General features: G+C 41.1%; 1 protein-coding gene across 1 annotated transcript in view; it reads left to right on the forward strand.

Moving 5' to 3' along the window:
* LOC130107800 (MICOS complex subunit mic25a-like) overlaps positions 1 to 16,883 on the forward strand; it is a 107,045-nt gene that overhangs the window by 30,110 nt on the left and 60,052 nt on the right. The window contains exon 5 of the mRNA XM_056274558.1: positions 5,555 to 5,638. Within this exon, the coding sequence (XP_056130533.1) occupies positions 5,555 to 5,638 (84 nt within the window). The remainder of the gene's footprint in view (positions 1 to 5,554; positions 5,639 to 16,883) is intronic.

The raw sequence follows: 16,883 nt of genomic DNA on the forward strand, positions 1-16,883 counted from the left end.
GTTCAGCACTAACTGCAAAGGCTAATTACATTGAGACCGGACCTCCCGGAAGGGGATAGTAAGGATGACCATTACAAAAACGCCAAATTAACATAGCAGTAATAACTAGATAAGAGACAGCGAGGTAAGCTAAGTTTTCAGTTGAGATTTGAAGGAGACTACAGAATCCGACCCCCTCATGACTGCAGGGAGATGATTCATGAGTCACTTGTGGTAAACGGTGTTGATTAGGTGGGTCGGTATCTAACTGTACTAACCTTGTTCCCTCTTGTTTTCTTCTTTTAAACTTCCTCCCTGCGTTGCTCTTTCTCACCCTCACATTTTACATTTCCTCTCACTTCTCTCACCCTTTTTATGCGCCATTTTTTTCCACTTTTTTTCTTTAACTACACACCTTTCTTATTATTACATCCTGTCTCTCTCATCTACGCTCTTCCGATCTCTCTCTCCTAGCCAGCAGAATTGGATACATGGGTAAGAAGCACGGGCAGTGGTGTTGTCGTTGGGTTTGTTTTTTTGTTCAATACTTATCTTTTCCTCTTTTTCTCTCCCTCCCTCTCTCTCTTTCTTTCTCTCTCCCTCCCTCCCTCTATTCAAACGTCATGTTTAAATTGTGCATTAAAGTGAGTCTGTAAAGTGTGCTGCTGCTGCCATTCCATACAACAACACTTTGGGAGGTATTCAGCTAGAAAATTACAAATCATCTATGCTGCCGGCAGAGGGGATTTTCACACACAACACACACACACACACACACACACACACACACACAACACACACACACACACAGCCCTTAAGCGTCAAGCAGCTTCTGCAGAAAAGGGAAGTGTGACAGTGCGGTGAACGCAGTACATGGATGTGCAGGTGTGCTCTTTGGGAGATTAAATTCAGATAAGATTAGACTAGATTGCTTTAATTGACGTAATGTCAATCTCTGTGCATACGTGTATGTGATACGTGTGTGATTATGCATGTGATTATGTATGTGCATGTGTGTGTGTGTGTGAGAGAGAGAGAGAGAGAGAGAGACTATGTATTGTAGACACTATACCAGCAGATAAAGATCCACCCGAGCCTCCACGGAAGATGCTGTTGGTCCATCTGATTCATATCATGCACAATAAGGCATAAACCAGGCTCCAACAATCAGTCACCTTTATACTATGACATAAAACACTGGTGGTGGCTGCCTGTGTGTGTGCTTGTTCATGTCCCAGTGGATATTTATGTGTTTGTGATTGTGTTTATACCCCGCTGAATGTGACTGGTGTTGCTGTGCTCATTCACCATATCCTTTTCACATCATGGTCGTAGCTCAGGCTCACTCATTAGCATTGTTGGTTCAGTGGATGAGGTCATGTCCATGTGCAATTGCATACAGCTACCTAGGCACGTTTGTGTGCGCAGTTCCCTTTCAATCTACATGCCTACTTTAAATGACGCTTCATTGCATCGACGGTCATATGAATGAATACACACAGGCATGTTTATACACACATCTCAAGATGTGTGCGCTCTGGAGAGGATTCTCCCATCCTACATAAACGACCATCTGCTTTTACGGGGTAGCGCACGTTTTTCATCATATATCTGATCGAGGTGATGCTGCGGTTCTGTACTAAACGCCTAATAACTCTGCACTAAGAATTCTTGACCAAGCCAGATTTTTCTGCCCAAAATTGTTTCAGTTCATATCAGATCATCCAGTTCAAATAACCATTTTAAATCAGATGTTAAATATTCAACATTTTGAATATGTATTGAATTGATGTTTACATAGTCATTTGAAGATGTACCCCTGCTTAAAGAGGAGTACGGTACTTGAGGTGACCTAGCACTACTGGTGTTGACAACCAACATGGTCCGGCTACCAATGTGAGAGTCAGCAGCAAATTGTTTTTGTGGTTCAGGAGCGAAAATATCACTGCGCTGTTGTGAATGGATGATTCAGAGCGGAATGGATTAGTTTTGCACAGTAGGTGAACATATTAAGTCAATAACGGTTGGCTTGGTAAACGATTCCCTCTGTTTGCGAGGTCATTAAACTGTAATTCTAATGCTAATGCTCTGATGATGCTTGCCAGTGTCTCAAGTTTGCATCGTTCCTCTCATCTTTTCTCACTGTCTCTCTGTCATAGGTTAAGTTTACACCACAGGTCTTGGTGCCCAGTTCTGATTTTTTTTTTTTTTTGGCCAATATTTGTCTTTTTTGACTGCCTTTTTTACATCTACATTTAAGGGGCCCATATCTGCTTCCTGTGCCTTGGTTTGCACTTGGAACAACCCGCATGTGTAGGCCTACCTGGGAGCCTGGTCACCGATGCAGAAGTAAACTACTGCACGTGTACACCACATTACTAAAAATGTGGCGAGTGTGAGCGCGTCGCATTTTGAATGATCTGAGATTCACAATGACTTGAAAAATCCCATCTGTGTGGTACCTGAGGGTCACGTTGGCAGATATAAACATATAATAAAAATACAATAAAATAAACATAATAAAGATACAATAAAATATACAGGCACGGTGGCACAGTGGTTAGCGCGGTCGCCTCACAGCAAGAAGGTCCTGGGTTCGAGCCCCGGGGTAGTCCAACCTTGGTGGGTCATCCCGGGTCGTCCTCTGTGTGGAGTTTGCATCTTCTCCCCGTGTCTGCGTGGGTTTTCTCCGGGGGCTCTGGTTTCCTCCCACAGTCCAAAGACATGTAGGTCCCTAGGAATGAATGAATGAATGTGTGTGTGAGTGGGCCCTGTGATGGCCTAGCGGCCTGTCCAGGGTGTTTCCCCGCCTGCCGCCCAATGACTGCTGGGATAGGCTCCAGCATCCCTGAGAGCAGGATAAGCGGTTAAGATTATGGATGGATGGATAAAATATACATAGAATAAACATGATTGTGTTATGTTCCTATCTGATTTATTTCCGCATATAAATTTTGTCAAAATTGGATCCGAAAGTATCCGATTCCGTATGGTTTTCTCCTGTTTACATGGTCATTATACATATCCGATCTGTGCAACATGAGCAGAAAATCAGAATTTGGTCACTTGTACCATGCGGTGTAAACATAGCCTCTTTCTCTTTTTGCAACTGTTCTCCATCAACTTCTTATCTTATAACCTGTCTATCTTAGATATTATTTACTTATTTGGTATAAAGAAACTCCACTTTTTTTTTTAATCCACTTTATTAAATTTTACAGTGATGCTGAGTCGGATTAATGCCTTTCACTGTCGAAACAAGGTCAGCGGCTCTGTTAGTCTGAGTTACAGTTTTAAATGAACCTTTATTCCTAAATTGAAATCCCCAGAGCGGCTTAATGGTTTCAGTTTTTTGAGTGAGTCAGTAGCTTGTTTCCACAGCCCTGAATCTTTTTCATCTCTTTGATGTCTGCATCCTATGTCCCTCTGCTTGCATGCTGCTTTGCCGTAGCCCAAAACCCCAGCCAGTTTCACAGCCAATCTGCCATCTCGCTGCTTGGCATAGCAGGCATAAAGCGCTCCACCTCATCCTAATGCCAGCCTCGCCATGTCAGCAACTGCAGCTGCTGTGCCAGTCACATACTACCCAAATGCTCTTGTAAGTTGTGCTGCGTGAGAAGGACCCACCATTTTATGAACACATTAATGCATTTCTTTTTATGCGTCATTATGTGTATGTGTAAGAAGCGTGCATGGGATATCTCTGTGTCATGTGTTTACAGATTTGTGTGTGACTGTATATGCATTGAGTTGTAGATGTGAGGGATAATATCTTGTGAATTAAAACACACAAACTCAGAAAGTATGCGCTACAACATGGAACAGACTCAGATGGAAAGTCAAACCTGTACACTTATAACATAGCCACTTCCCAAAGAGTAGAATCTCAGCTTTACTCAGGCCTACTGCTGACTTTCAGCGTGACAGTGCTCAATGCAGGTCTCAACTATTTTCAGCACCGATTCAGGGGTTGCACAATAATTTATCCTGGTCTGTCACTGTGATGGACAGGGCTGTAAAAATTCTGTCGTAATTTATTTTCATGAGTCATAGTTGTTTTAATGCTTACCAATATTATTTTTTGTCACATTTGTATATCCTATATGTGTATATAATGAGCTTGACACCTGGTAGGCGATGTCGCCTGTGCCCCTGTCATTTTCGATGAAATGAGAGCAAAAAGGCGATATGATTTTCCAGTAATAAACATTTACAGTCAACATTAAAGAGATATTAACAAAAATCCACATCTGTCTACGTACCGAGTACTGACAGGAAAGGCAACCAATCAAATTTAGGCCCCGCCAACAAACACAACCTGTGGCCCTTTCCCACTGTTCTCCCACTGTTTTAAACCTGAATGATTACACAGTTGGCAAGAAAATATTATTACTATTTCAAATCTGCAAAGATGTAAATTAACAAATGTTTGCAGTGTGGAAAGATGGCGTGCATTTTACTGTAGATTTTTGGTAATTGAATATGACGAGATATTTCCAGTGTAAAATCCTTGTGTTTAATTCATATTCAAACACATATTTTTAACTTCGATATGTTGTCTCTGACACTTTTGTGAAGTTTTTTTTCCTACTTCCAAGGCAAGATTTGTCAACTATTTCTTGGACAACAGTCACTCACCAATAGCAACAAGATGCATGCATCACCTAGTGTATCTCAAGCATGGGTGAACTTTGCATTTTGTCAGTCTTGGTCCTCCATCGGCTGCCATGCATCAAGCTCTCAATCCTTAATGCTAGTGCTACAATGGGCCTTACTAGGGCAGTGCTTAATAACAATGTTTAAAGTTATGGAAAGATTTTTAAAAAAAGCAATTAATTCATACTGGAAACTTGCGTGTGCGTGTCTGCAATATTGAAGGTGCTTTTTAAAATGCTAGTAGTCTTCCATACACAGACCGTAAAATAACTTTCTACCACATAGGCTGTGTTCAGATAACGGTTTAACAAAGACTTGCATAACCTTTTAAATAGGAGATGTAAATTCCGACATGCGACATTTGCTGCGCTCCAGTGTAATTGCTGCCATAATTGACAGGAATACGAGCCAAAGTTTTCTCAAATCATCATCGCCAGTTCCTTATGTTGATTGTGCAAAAATGACAGATGGCATTTGGATCTATCTATCGACGACAGAATGACAGAAAATTCACTATAAATGCAACCCCTGTACCTATTTAGTAACCTGCTTGAAAGCCTCCACATAATTCTTGCATGTCAGTTAGCTCAATTAAGATGTGAATATGGGTTCATGTATTAACCCAAAGCAGTGCATGTCCCATCAGTATGTGATGGCAGTTCAACACATGATTTCCAGTTGGAAGGTTTACATTTTCATATTGCAGTAGTCCATAACATGAGATTTCCAAATGCTCCCTCAGTTTGTCAGGATTTAGTCTTCTGATAAACAATACCATAAATGTACATAGCTCCCTGTCATCTGTGGAATGGAAGAAGTAAATCCCTTTGTCATTTATTCTTTAAAATTTGCCTTGCTGTTTTTCTAATATTATTGTGTTTCACACCCCTTCTCTCTTTGTTGCCATCTCTTTTTTCAGGCTGGACAGCTTGAGAGGAAAGAACGGGAGCTGGCCAGTATCTCAGCTTTCTATAAAGAACAATTAGAAATGCTGGAAAAAAAGGTAAAGAGCATTTTTGTTCCTGTTTTTCTATTACTGGCATCAATAACTTTCAATAAGTATGATCAGTCACTTTCAAGATCCTACTTTATATATGTCCTAGCCCTTTTTAGTCCTGTATACTTGCTTCCTCCTGCTGTTTTTATGTACTGCTTTCATCATTAAAGCTGTTGTACCATTTTAAATCTGATCCAGGATGGCCACAGAGAGTAACTCGACTTTAGCTAATATCTGTTTGTCTTTTCTACCGAAATCTGTAGCGTTTCATGGTTTCTTATTTATACATAGTCACCGTCTAACAAGCTTGCAGCTCCAAATGACCTAAAAGGTGCTCAACTATGTTTGGCAAAGGACAGGTCATTTCTGCTTTTGCCAACTCCCAAGCCAAAACCCCAAACAATGGATCAAGATCAGTTGAAAACCGTGTCTGATTCCATCCAACAGATTAAAATTGCTGACTTACTTTGATACTAAAGTGGATTCCATTCTTTGCACTTTGAATGGTATTGAGGGCTCCTTATTGACACTGGGGGAACATGTTTGGCATCTGGAACAGCGTGTCAGAGCAAACGAGGACAACTTGAATGATCTCTCCACTCGGGTGAAGCAACTTGAAAAATGGATAAAGTTGATGACCTGGAGAACTGGAGTAGGTCTGCCAATCTCCACTTTGTCAGAGTACCCAAATCTGCAGAAGGCCACGACACGCTTGGGTTTATGGCCCGTTTGTTTCTACAGCTTCAGGGCCAAGACAACTTTCCCAACGCACTGCTGTCCGACAGAATGACAGATCCAGCCCAAGACCTCTGCTGATAAAGCTATTATACTTTCAGGATAAGTTAAAGATCCTTCGACTTGTTCATGGAAAAAAAGAGTATGAAAAAAAAGCTGATCTGCAATGGGAACTGCATCTTTATATACCCGGATTACAGTGCTTATCTGACGAAGAGACGTCGGTCCTTCGATCCAGTCAAATGATGACCTTACTTTTCATAACAGCCTATGGCTAAGCTGTTGGTGTATGTGTTTTGTATATTTTGATATTTGTATATTCTGCTCTGATTCCTGAATAACCACTAATACCTGTTGATATGCATATTTGTTTTCTACGTTTGCACTTTTATGATTGTCTTTCAATTGTATTGTCACTTTATGTAAAGCACACTGTGTTGCCTGTTTATGAAATCCATCCATCCATTATCCAAACTGCTTATCCTGCTCTCACGGTCGTGGGGATGCTGGAGCCTATCCCAGCAGTCATTGGGCAGCAGGCGGAGAGACACCCTGGACAGGCCGCCAGGCCATTACAGGGCCACTTCTTCCTTCTCCTCCTTCTTCTTAGGACTGTGTATGAAATACGCGATATAAATAAAGTTTCACTTGATATGACTTTGGGAACTTAAACTAAAGTACTCCCTCTATTATCCCTGCACACTGAGTTTATTGGTTGATGGCAATAAGCAACTATTCAGTGACCACAAAGCTGCTGAAGCTGTCTTCATGTCTTATATGAACTCCTCCATGAACTCTCCAACAATTTCCTTCCGAAGCTACTAGCTAACTTTAGCCAGCCCTCCATCACAAAGTTTATGAAGAAATTCCACTATGAACCATGATGACACTCTTGACAGAAAGTTGGTGACTTTTGAAATTAACCGATGAAATTACTCCTCCTCTGTTATTTTTGTTGATACTGTTGCTGTTTCATCATCGGTGGTCACTCGGGGTTGAGTATGACCATCCTCCCTTTGGGTCCCTCTGGGTCCTTAGGTGGGTGTAGAGGCTGATCCTGGAGCTGCAAAATGGGGGGACGCCTGCACTTGACAGCTTTTTACATGGAGTGGCTGATGTGCCTGCAGCCACCACATGTTCCTTGGCAGGGGTTGGCCAGAGTCCAATGGCATGGAGAATCAAGACAATGGGGGACCACCCTCTGTTGCCGCCTTCATCCACCTTCACTGCCGTTGTGACCTGGAGACACCTTCCACCAGTTCCATCGTTGAGGTCTTTGTTGGACCATGCTTCGTCTAGGACCTCCCCCTTGACCTATCCGCCTTGGGTGACCCTACAGGAGCCAAGCTCCAGACGGTATAGCTCTTGGGATCATTGGTACATGCAAGCTTCTCCACCACGGCAAGGTGGCGATCCAGGGGGAAGGTTGGGCTGTTTACATCCAGCAGATTCACTGGTACGGTTTGCCGTGAGTAGGTTCATTTTTTGTATATATACAGCTGCCGCAAAACGCAAATGTGTCATAAAAAGTCATACTGGCTGCACTATGTTGAAGTATATATATATATATTTATTTATTTTTCTCTCTCTCTCTTAACTAAACCAACAAGGTATAGTAACAACTTCTTTATGAATTCCGTTGTTACTATAGTTATACGCGGCAACCCTTATCATTTTCTATCTAAGGCGCTAACCCCCTCTTTATTAATTGCTAATCTAGTTTTTTGAGCTACATATTTCTTCTTATTGAAACAGACAAAGCTCAGAATGGAAGTGATTTTTGCTTATTCATCAAAATCCTTGGGCCTATGGGGCCAGGGTCAACACGGTTTTCTTGGGTTCTTTTTTGAATTTTGTGTATGTGCGTTTATGTGTTTTGTCTGTTCGTCCTGTTTGTGTGTCTAGTTATGACTGATGCATCGGGTATCTTTGTGCATTACAACCTATTTCTCTTGATCTGCTTCGTTTTGCTTTGCTGTGTTTGATCAGTGATAGTATCCTCTTAAACTTTAAGTGTCAAACTAGATGGTGTAACTTCATTTTAATATTTACTGAAGTTATAGATAAGCCTGCACCCCTGAAAACAAACAAAGTCAAGTGAAGGCATCTTCCCTGGATAACTTCTGATCTTATAAGTATTTTCAGGCAGAGAGATAATGCACAGGCCACATTTCAAAAGACCAAGGATCCTGCTGATTGGGAAAAGTATAGACAGTTGAGAAATGCGAGCAAAACTATAACCAGAAATGCTAAATCCAGTTATTATAAAGAAAGTCTTGTTCATGACTTTAAAAATCCTAAACAATTCTGGAATAAATCAAAACTATAATTAATGCATCTGATAAACCTTTACCTAATCAGATAAGATTTAACAATATTATATTGAATGATCCACTTTTAGTCGCTCAAGCATTTAATCAACATTCCTCCTTGGTCTCTTCTGCTATAATGCCTGATCCTTCTGTTTGTGGTGATTTAAACAATGTACTGTCTCGTCATAGCTCCTTCTCTTTCAGGAAAATAACACCTGTCCAGGTCCAGGATGCCATTAATGACCTAAAAGTGAGTAGTGGTCCTGGGTTAGATGGCATTGAAACCAAATTTCTCAAATTATCATCCCACATTCTCATGTACCCTCTTTGTAATCTTTTTGACGTGTCTATCTACTTGTGAAATACCTGTTTTATGGAAATGTTCATGTATCACTCCCCTCCACAAAGGAGGCGATGTACTTGAACTCAGTAACTATAGACCAATTTCAATCATTTGTTCTACTGCAAAAGTATTTGAAAAATAATTTATGATCAATCATATTATCAAATCAAATCAAATCAAATCAATTTTATTTGTATAGCCCAATATCACAAATTACAAATTTGCCTCAGTGGGCTTAACAGCAACACAACATCCTGTCTTTAGACCCTCTCATCGGATAAGGAACAACTCCCTAAAAAACCCCTTTAACAGGGAGAAAAAATAGGAAGAAACCTCAGGGAGAGAAACAGAGGAGGGATCTCTCTCCCAAGATGGACAGCGTGCAATGGATATTGTGTTCACGCAATTTACATAATACAACATTGAAAGAGGATAACAGAATTATAATGGACATATTATCTCAATAAGCATATCTTATCACCTTTTCAATCTGGCTTCAATCAAATCATTCCACAACTACTGCTTTGTTAAAATTTACAAACAATATTTTCTCTGCGTCTAATGATAGTAAATTAACAGGTGCAATTTTCATCGATTTGACCAAGGCTTTTAATCTGGTCAACAACTACCTTCATTTAGATAAACTTTACCCTGTTGGTCTGTCATGAAATGCTTTACTTTAGTTAAATTCCTATATATTAATAAAAGAAAATAATGTGATGTCATAGAAGGAAGCAAATCTGATACAGTAGTACAACGAGGTTTGCCTCGAGGCTCAACTCTTAGTCCACTTCTTTTTTCCATTTTTATTAATGACCTCTCGATTTGTTCTTAATATTGTGTTCAGCTTTATGCGGACAATACGGTAATATACACATCTAAAACTAATTTATTACAGATTGAATCAGCTTTGCAGTCTGATTTTAATACCCTTCAACGCTGGCTCACAGCTAATAAGTTACTACTAAATAAAACTAAATCTCGCACTGGTTTTCGGTACTCAACAAAGCATCAAATCCAAATCTAAGGTTATTCATATGTTGGTGACTGTCTTGATGGTACACCACTGCAAAGACTTGAACACACCGAATACCTGGGCCTATGGCTTGACTCTGAACTTTCATTTAAATACCATATTGATTATATTGTGAAGACAATTAACCTTGGTATTGGTGTTCTTTACCGATCCAGAAAGTGCTTTTCATTTATTTTCAGAAAAAAAGCTTGTGTTATAACACATCTTACCAATATTGTATTATGCTGATGTTGTATATCAGGCTTTACCCAAAACTAATCTTCTTCCTCTTACTATAGTTTATAATAGAGTATGGAGATTTGTTTTGGCTGTCCTTTCATAACTCATCATTGTGCAATGTATTAAACCCTTAATTAGCCCTCCCACCATAAGAAGACAGCAACATTGGCTGCAGTTTATTTTTAACTGTATACATTTCAATTGCCCTCACTATTTAAAAGAGTTTATGGTACCAGTCTCCTCTATCAATTGAGACACTATACCAGTCATTCCCAGAGACTGGGTTGGAACCCACAAGTGGGTCACAGGAGGTTTTATTTGGGTCGCCAATAAAATTTGCAGGATTTATTCCATAGTCTTTTATGTAAGATTTATATCTGCAGTGCACCTTTGATCCACATGTGGGAGTGCGTTGATATTCCTACCACTCTCACGGTTTCCACCATAACACAGAACACAGCAATAGACTGAACGCTACCCCCGATATGCGCTATGCACTCTCCTCTTGTACACTGGACTGGAATGCAATACTAAAAAGCAAGCAGGCCCACTTATCACATTCACAAGGTGTACGTAAAATTAATATGCACAGTTAGATATTTGGGGTAGGCCTAAAAAGATAATATTCAGGATAAGTAAATAGCACATAATGTGCCTAATGAGATTTGACGTGGAATAGACCTGATCCGGTTAATGAATTGATTGTTGACTGTTCAAATTAATTGATTGACTGTTTAATAACAGTAGCTGCACTTAAACACATGTCTACTTGTTCTCATAATAGGCATGAGCATTTCAAAAAACGTACAACAAGCAGCATGTTTTTGATAGTACTGAATGTTCGTATTGTTCGGATAATTGTACTTAAACATTGACTCGAAAGGCTGACTCAAAAGGCTAGCGTACATCCTCTTTTACTGATGAGAGAAATAAAACAAGATCCTGTTAACGCTGCCTGACTGGGCTTATTTTGTGTAATTTATAAAGTATTTAAAATGTGTATATTGTTTTACTGATGAGTGTAATTAAAAACAATGAGAAAGCCTGATAGCGATCCAAAATCGGATAAGTGGCTTGGATAATGGATGGAGGTTTTCAATAACACGTGCATAAAGCAAAGTCGTGATTTATCAAACTTGGGTCTCTTCGAGATGACTGGTTTACCTATTCAAGATAATATAAGGTGATGCGGAAATGGCAGTAAAAATGGTCAGGAACATTCATTTATGCACAAATTCACTCTTCTCACAATTTATAGATGAGGCCTATTGTGAATTGGGTCGCAATGGTTTGTCATTTTTAAAAAGTGGGTCCCCAGAAAAAAGTTTGGGAAACACTGCTCTCTATACAGCTCTTTTTTTCTGTTCCTGCAGTCTCGAAGTCAGTTGCTAAGAAAGCCTTTATGTTTAAAGCGCCCTCTGATCGAAACAAGCAGCCTGTAAATATTCGATCCATATCATCTTTCCACTTGTTTAAAAATGCCCTGCCTTCTTATTAAAGGGTCAGTTGTACATGTCCATAATAGCACCTCTATAATCATGTTTTATAACTTTATTACTTAATGCTATCACTGACTTTAATACTTTTTTATAATCTATGAATGAATGACCCATTCTCGTGCTCTGCTTGGAGTATGAAACCTGATTTTGTATGTCTTGTTATTTGTAATTTATTTATTTTTTGTTTTTTGGTCTTTTGTTAAATGTTTTGTCTAATTGTGCCTATATTATTGTTATTAAGGATCCTCTTGAAAACAAGATGGTACATCTCAAGGGGTTATTCCAAATAAATAATTTCCAATCTGAGTGAGCAACCCACCTAATCCAGTTAAAGTCTTTGCAAGTGCAAACCTCACTGCACGACAAGTTTATTTTGTGTCTGGAGGGAAAAGCACTCTGAGATGTCGATGTCCATAAAGGGAGACCACAGTAACGAGATAAAAAAAAATCCACCACGCTTTTACTTAAAACCAGTACTTCCACATCACAAACAAGTCCAAAAATGCCATATTACTCACAGTTGTTTGTATGTGAAGTTTCAATGGAATGGCTTGTGGCTTTCACTACGCTGCAAACTAATATCAAAATGTAGGTGTAAATGGATTGAAAGTTGCAGCAGGCGGCTGGGAGTCACTCTCCCTGCTTATGAACCTGCACTCAGGAGAGATTTCACAACAACATCTCTCAGAGTGCTTTAGCAGCAAATTTCTAGTTCAATCCGGTCCTCTTTGGCCCTTTTTAGGTAAGGATTTTAAAAAAAAGGCAGCTAAAAATCTATGGCTATGGTTCTGAGGAGCACACGCATAAAGACACACATGAAACAAACACACCCCACACGATCGCACGAGAACACAAACTCGTGTTACTGTAAACTATTAATAAGACACGTTAGCCCCCAGCTAACGGGTCTGACCCTTGAGCCGAGCGGTTAGTGATATCGTCTTGTGGTGCAGTACACGTCGTATCGAATCCCGCGCCGGGCAAGAAAATAACCGGACATTGTATCGTTCCATCTTATTTCATAATTGGTGCAATTGCGGTAATCTTTGGAGTTGACATTATAGAGGAATTTGTGATGTGGCCATTGTTTCACCAGCCACTATTCCGTCTCTGCTCTGGTACATACCCTGTAGGGCTGCATATCGTTTCAGCTTTGTCGTCACGATATTTGCGCATGCGCAATAGTCGCATGGCAGGATGCGCGATGTGAAGCAAGGTAAATTAACTGAAACAATTCATGCTACAACTTTTTGCTGCTTGATACATAAGGGGGAAAAATCTCAGTTCTAATTTTCAATGACTAATCTACAAGAGAAGTCTGTCTGATATAATTAAATCCGATTTAAGGGTTCTTGGATACCCTTAAATCTGTTGCTGTTGAGTTACACGAAGGCTCTGCATGCACAGGGAACCACCAATCACAATCATTCTTGATCAGTTTATCAAACCACAGCAGGCCCAGCCAGTCGTCGACCACACCCCGAAAATGAGCCACGAACAGGAGAAAAACACCGAAAAGGAAGATTTGGTTGAAAAAAAATACAAAAGCAACATTCGTTGTATGGATTTTTGAAAATCTCAAATCGTCTTTAAGACTAGGTGGTGTTTTTTCTTCTCTCGTTAAGTTTTTATTTTGGTGAAGTGCAGCCTACATATTGTGAATTCTGGATCGTGTCCCAACTGGATGTGAGCGTCCGACTGCCGCGTCGCGTCGGACGCTCTCTGTCCACACTGAAACCGTCACGTGAACAAACCACGTGCCAATCAGCTGCGCGGTCAAGATCAGGCTGGAGACGGTCCTCGTCCATGACGCGGGACTTAAACAGAAGCACGGCGTTTGACAAAGGTTCAGCCCAAAACGGCCAGTTCGAACATTCCACTACAAAAGAAAGCAGTCAAACGGCTTTTGTCGCCGATGCTCGCTGGCGTAGCGTCGCGGTCAGTTAGGACACAGTGTCAGGATGCGCGTTTGTCCACTATCGGTCCTTCTCTTGGCCCTGCCAGCCACCGCGCCGCTTGAGCTGCGATGGCCAGTGGGTTAAGCGCACATCTGACCAGGGGTTCGGGGAAATCGTGGAGAACAGAGCAAAATGGGTGTAGTTTTCAAAACCTCCAGTGGGACTTTTCAAAACCTGGAGCAGAACAAGTTCGCCATTTTGTCTCGTTATAATCGTAAATTTGTGTTGCACAGTTAAGGGAATTCTGATACAGAGTCCTATCTTTTCCTCCATTTTGCTTTCCATGCCTGGCAGGCTGCCTCATTCCTATCGGGCAAGCAGGCGTTCATCCCGGCAAAGCGTGTCTCCCCGCCTGCCGCCGGGGCCAACACATTCACACCTAGGGACAGTTTTCGTGCGGCCGATTCACCTCACTTAAATGTCTTTGGACTGTGGGAGGAAACCGGAGAACACCCGGAGGAAACCTACGCACACACGGGGAGAACATGCAAACTCAACACAGAGGACAACCCGGGACGACCCCCAAGGTTGGACAAGCCCGGGGCTTGAACACAGGACCTTCTTGCTGTGAGGCGACCGCGCTATCCACTACGCCACTGTCCCGCCAAAAGTATCTGAGTCTCAGAGACCGAAACGGCCACAGTTCCCAAACTTGGCATATAGGTTGGAAATCTCATCAACTACTCATCAGTTGACCAGAAGGTGGCGCTATAACAATTAACATTTTCCTGGATTCTGTGGGTCCGTCAAATCTAAAGCTAGAAGCCACGCCCATTTGAAATATATCCCGCCATTTTGAGTTTTGTCCAAATCTGTGGGGTTTTTTTGGCTACTCGTGCAAATTTTGAACAATTGTCACAAAATGTGGTACATAGCATCTCTGGGCAAGCTGGACCAAGTTACTTTTTCGGATTTTTGATATTCCATGCCGTTTTTGATCAAAATTGCTAATTTTCCAAAATCTGCAATGACTCATGAACGTGTTGAGATATCAACCTGAAATTTGAGACATGTTCAGGAGTCTTCACTAAGCTTATGTATTAAAGCGTATTGCGCTAAGTGCATGGGCCCCGCCTATTGCCACTTGCGGCTATATTTTTATTTTCTATGCAGAGGTACGCCCATACAAAATCACCCAATCATTCTAGAATGATTCATTCTTTTCTACATATTAAAGTGTATCGCACTTAACCTGTAGGGGGCGCCAAAAATTTGAAAAGTTTATACTTGTGAACGGCTTCATGGATTCGTATGAAATTCGGTTTGCACGATCTTGGGTCATAACTCGGTGGATGCATAAAAATTGGTAATGATTGATTGAAATGGTCCTGGCTTATTACAAAAAAATCTAAATTTCTAGACATTTAACATTCCAAAAAAAATACTGAAAAAAATTCCCTGTACGTCCTACAGAGCTGAAAATTTTTTCACCACATCCACCGACGTGTGCCAAAGTTTGCCTCACTGCAACCTATGGTCAATTCAGAAGTCTGTCACATTATGTTTTCCAGAATATTTCAAATCAATTAACATCTATAGCTCCACTAGTCTTCATTCAGATGCTACCAAAATTGACAGATTGTGCAGATGCTCGATATCACGTCTCAAATGGTGTTCAGTTATGTCAAACAACAACTTTGCAGTGACATTCGGTGTCTTACTGTAATTAGTACTGTATGCACAACACTGGGTTTCTTCGAGATAGGGTGAGGAGCTCGGACAACCGGGGGGAGCTCGGAGTAGAGCCACTGCTCCTTTGCATCGAAAGGAGCCAGTTGAGGTGGTTCGGGCATCTGATTAGGATGCCTCCTGGGCGCCTTCCTTTGGAGGTGTTCCGGGCACGTCCAACTGGGAGGAGACCCCGGGATAGACCCAGAACTCGCTGGAGGGACTACATGTCCAATCTGGCCTGGGAACGCCTTGGGAACCCCCAAGAGGAGCTGGAGAGCGTTGCTAGGTAGAGGGACATCTGGAGTGCCCTACTTAGCTTGCTGCCACCACGGCCCGACCCCAGAGAAGCGGCTAATGATAAGACGAGATGATGCACATTTTCTATTTCACCAAATGTTTGGCCAAACTTCACCCAAAGTATTTGACAATACACCTGAAACCAGCAGAATGGTGTGTGATTTTTTTTTCTTCAAAATTTCATCACCAACACTTTAATTGTTTTGAATTTTTTAAGCTTAAACAGACAAACATACCCCACTCTGGCAACTGTGACGTCATTGCCTCAGGTTGTAAGAAGGTGTGTGGAACAACAGGTCTCCACAGTGGCGCAGTCAGTAGAGGCGTTTTTACACAGAGATCCCCCAATACCGGTGTGATGAAGACTTGTCTTCACGCCAGAGTTTGTTTTTTTTTACACTGAACCAAACCAAACCAAACCAAGGTGGCATAATCTTGCATATCACATATCATGCTAGTGTTCCGGAAGCAGAGGCGTCACGATGTGTAACAAAACAGCGTCGGCTGTCCCGTACTGCCAGCTGCCCCTTTACACATACGTCGGTTCGGCTTTGTGACTCCCTCCGCTGCCAGCTTAATGCCGGAACAACAATGACCCCCACCCCCCGTCTTTGTACCTTTTATAAAGAATGGCGAGGCGGCTTAATGGCTCAACGTTCCCGCCTTGAAAACACAGCTTAAAAAGCTTCTCAGGGCATACAAAGGTTGCTGTTTTCAAGTCCCAAGGTGTCAAATTCAAACTTGCCGACTTTGTGACAATTTATGTATAGGCATATTTTCAAATTGTTATGAATGTCATATTATGTCAAAGACCGCCTTTTGATAGATTTTAGATTTTCCGACATTTTGAATTTTGCTCAAATCTTTTTTTCGCTATACTCTTCTTACAAATGTTGAGCAATTGTCCCCAAATCTGGTACAGAGCATCTCCAGCCAAGCCGAAACAAGTTGCTGTTCGGATATTCCATACGGTTTCGAGTATACAAGCCAATCAATTTTTATCAAAATAGCTAATTTTCCAAAATTTGCAATGACTCGTGAATGCGTTGAGATATCAATGTGAAATCTGAGACATATGTTAAGGAGTTTTCACTAAGCTTACATATTAAAGTGCATTGCGCTAAGTGAATGGACCCTGTCTATTGCCGCTTGCAGATATATTTTTAGCTTTATTTTCGATG

Source organism: Lampris incognitus, chromosome 2 (genome assembly GCF_029633865.1).
Source record: "Lampris incognitus isolate fLamInc1 chromosome 2, fLamInc1.hap2, whole genome shotgun sequence".
Taxonomy (NCBI): domain Eukaryota; kingdom Metazoa; phylum Chordata; class Actinopteri; order Lampriformes; family Lampridae; genus Lampris; species Lampris incognitus.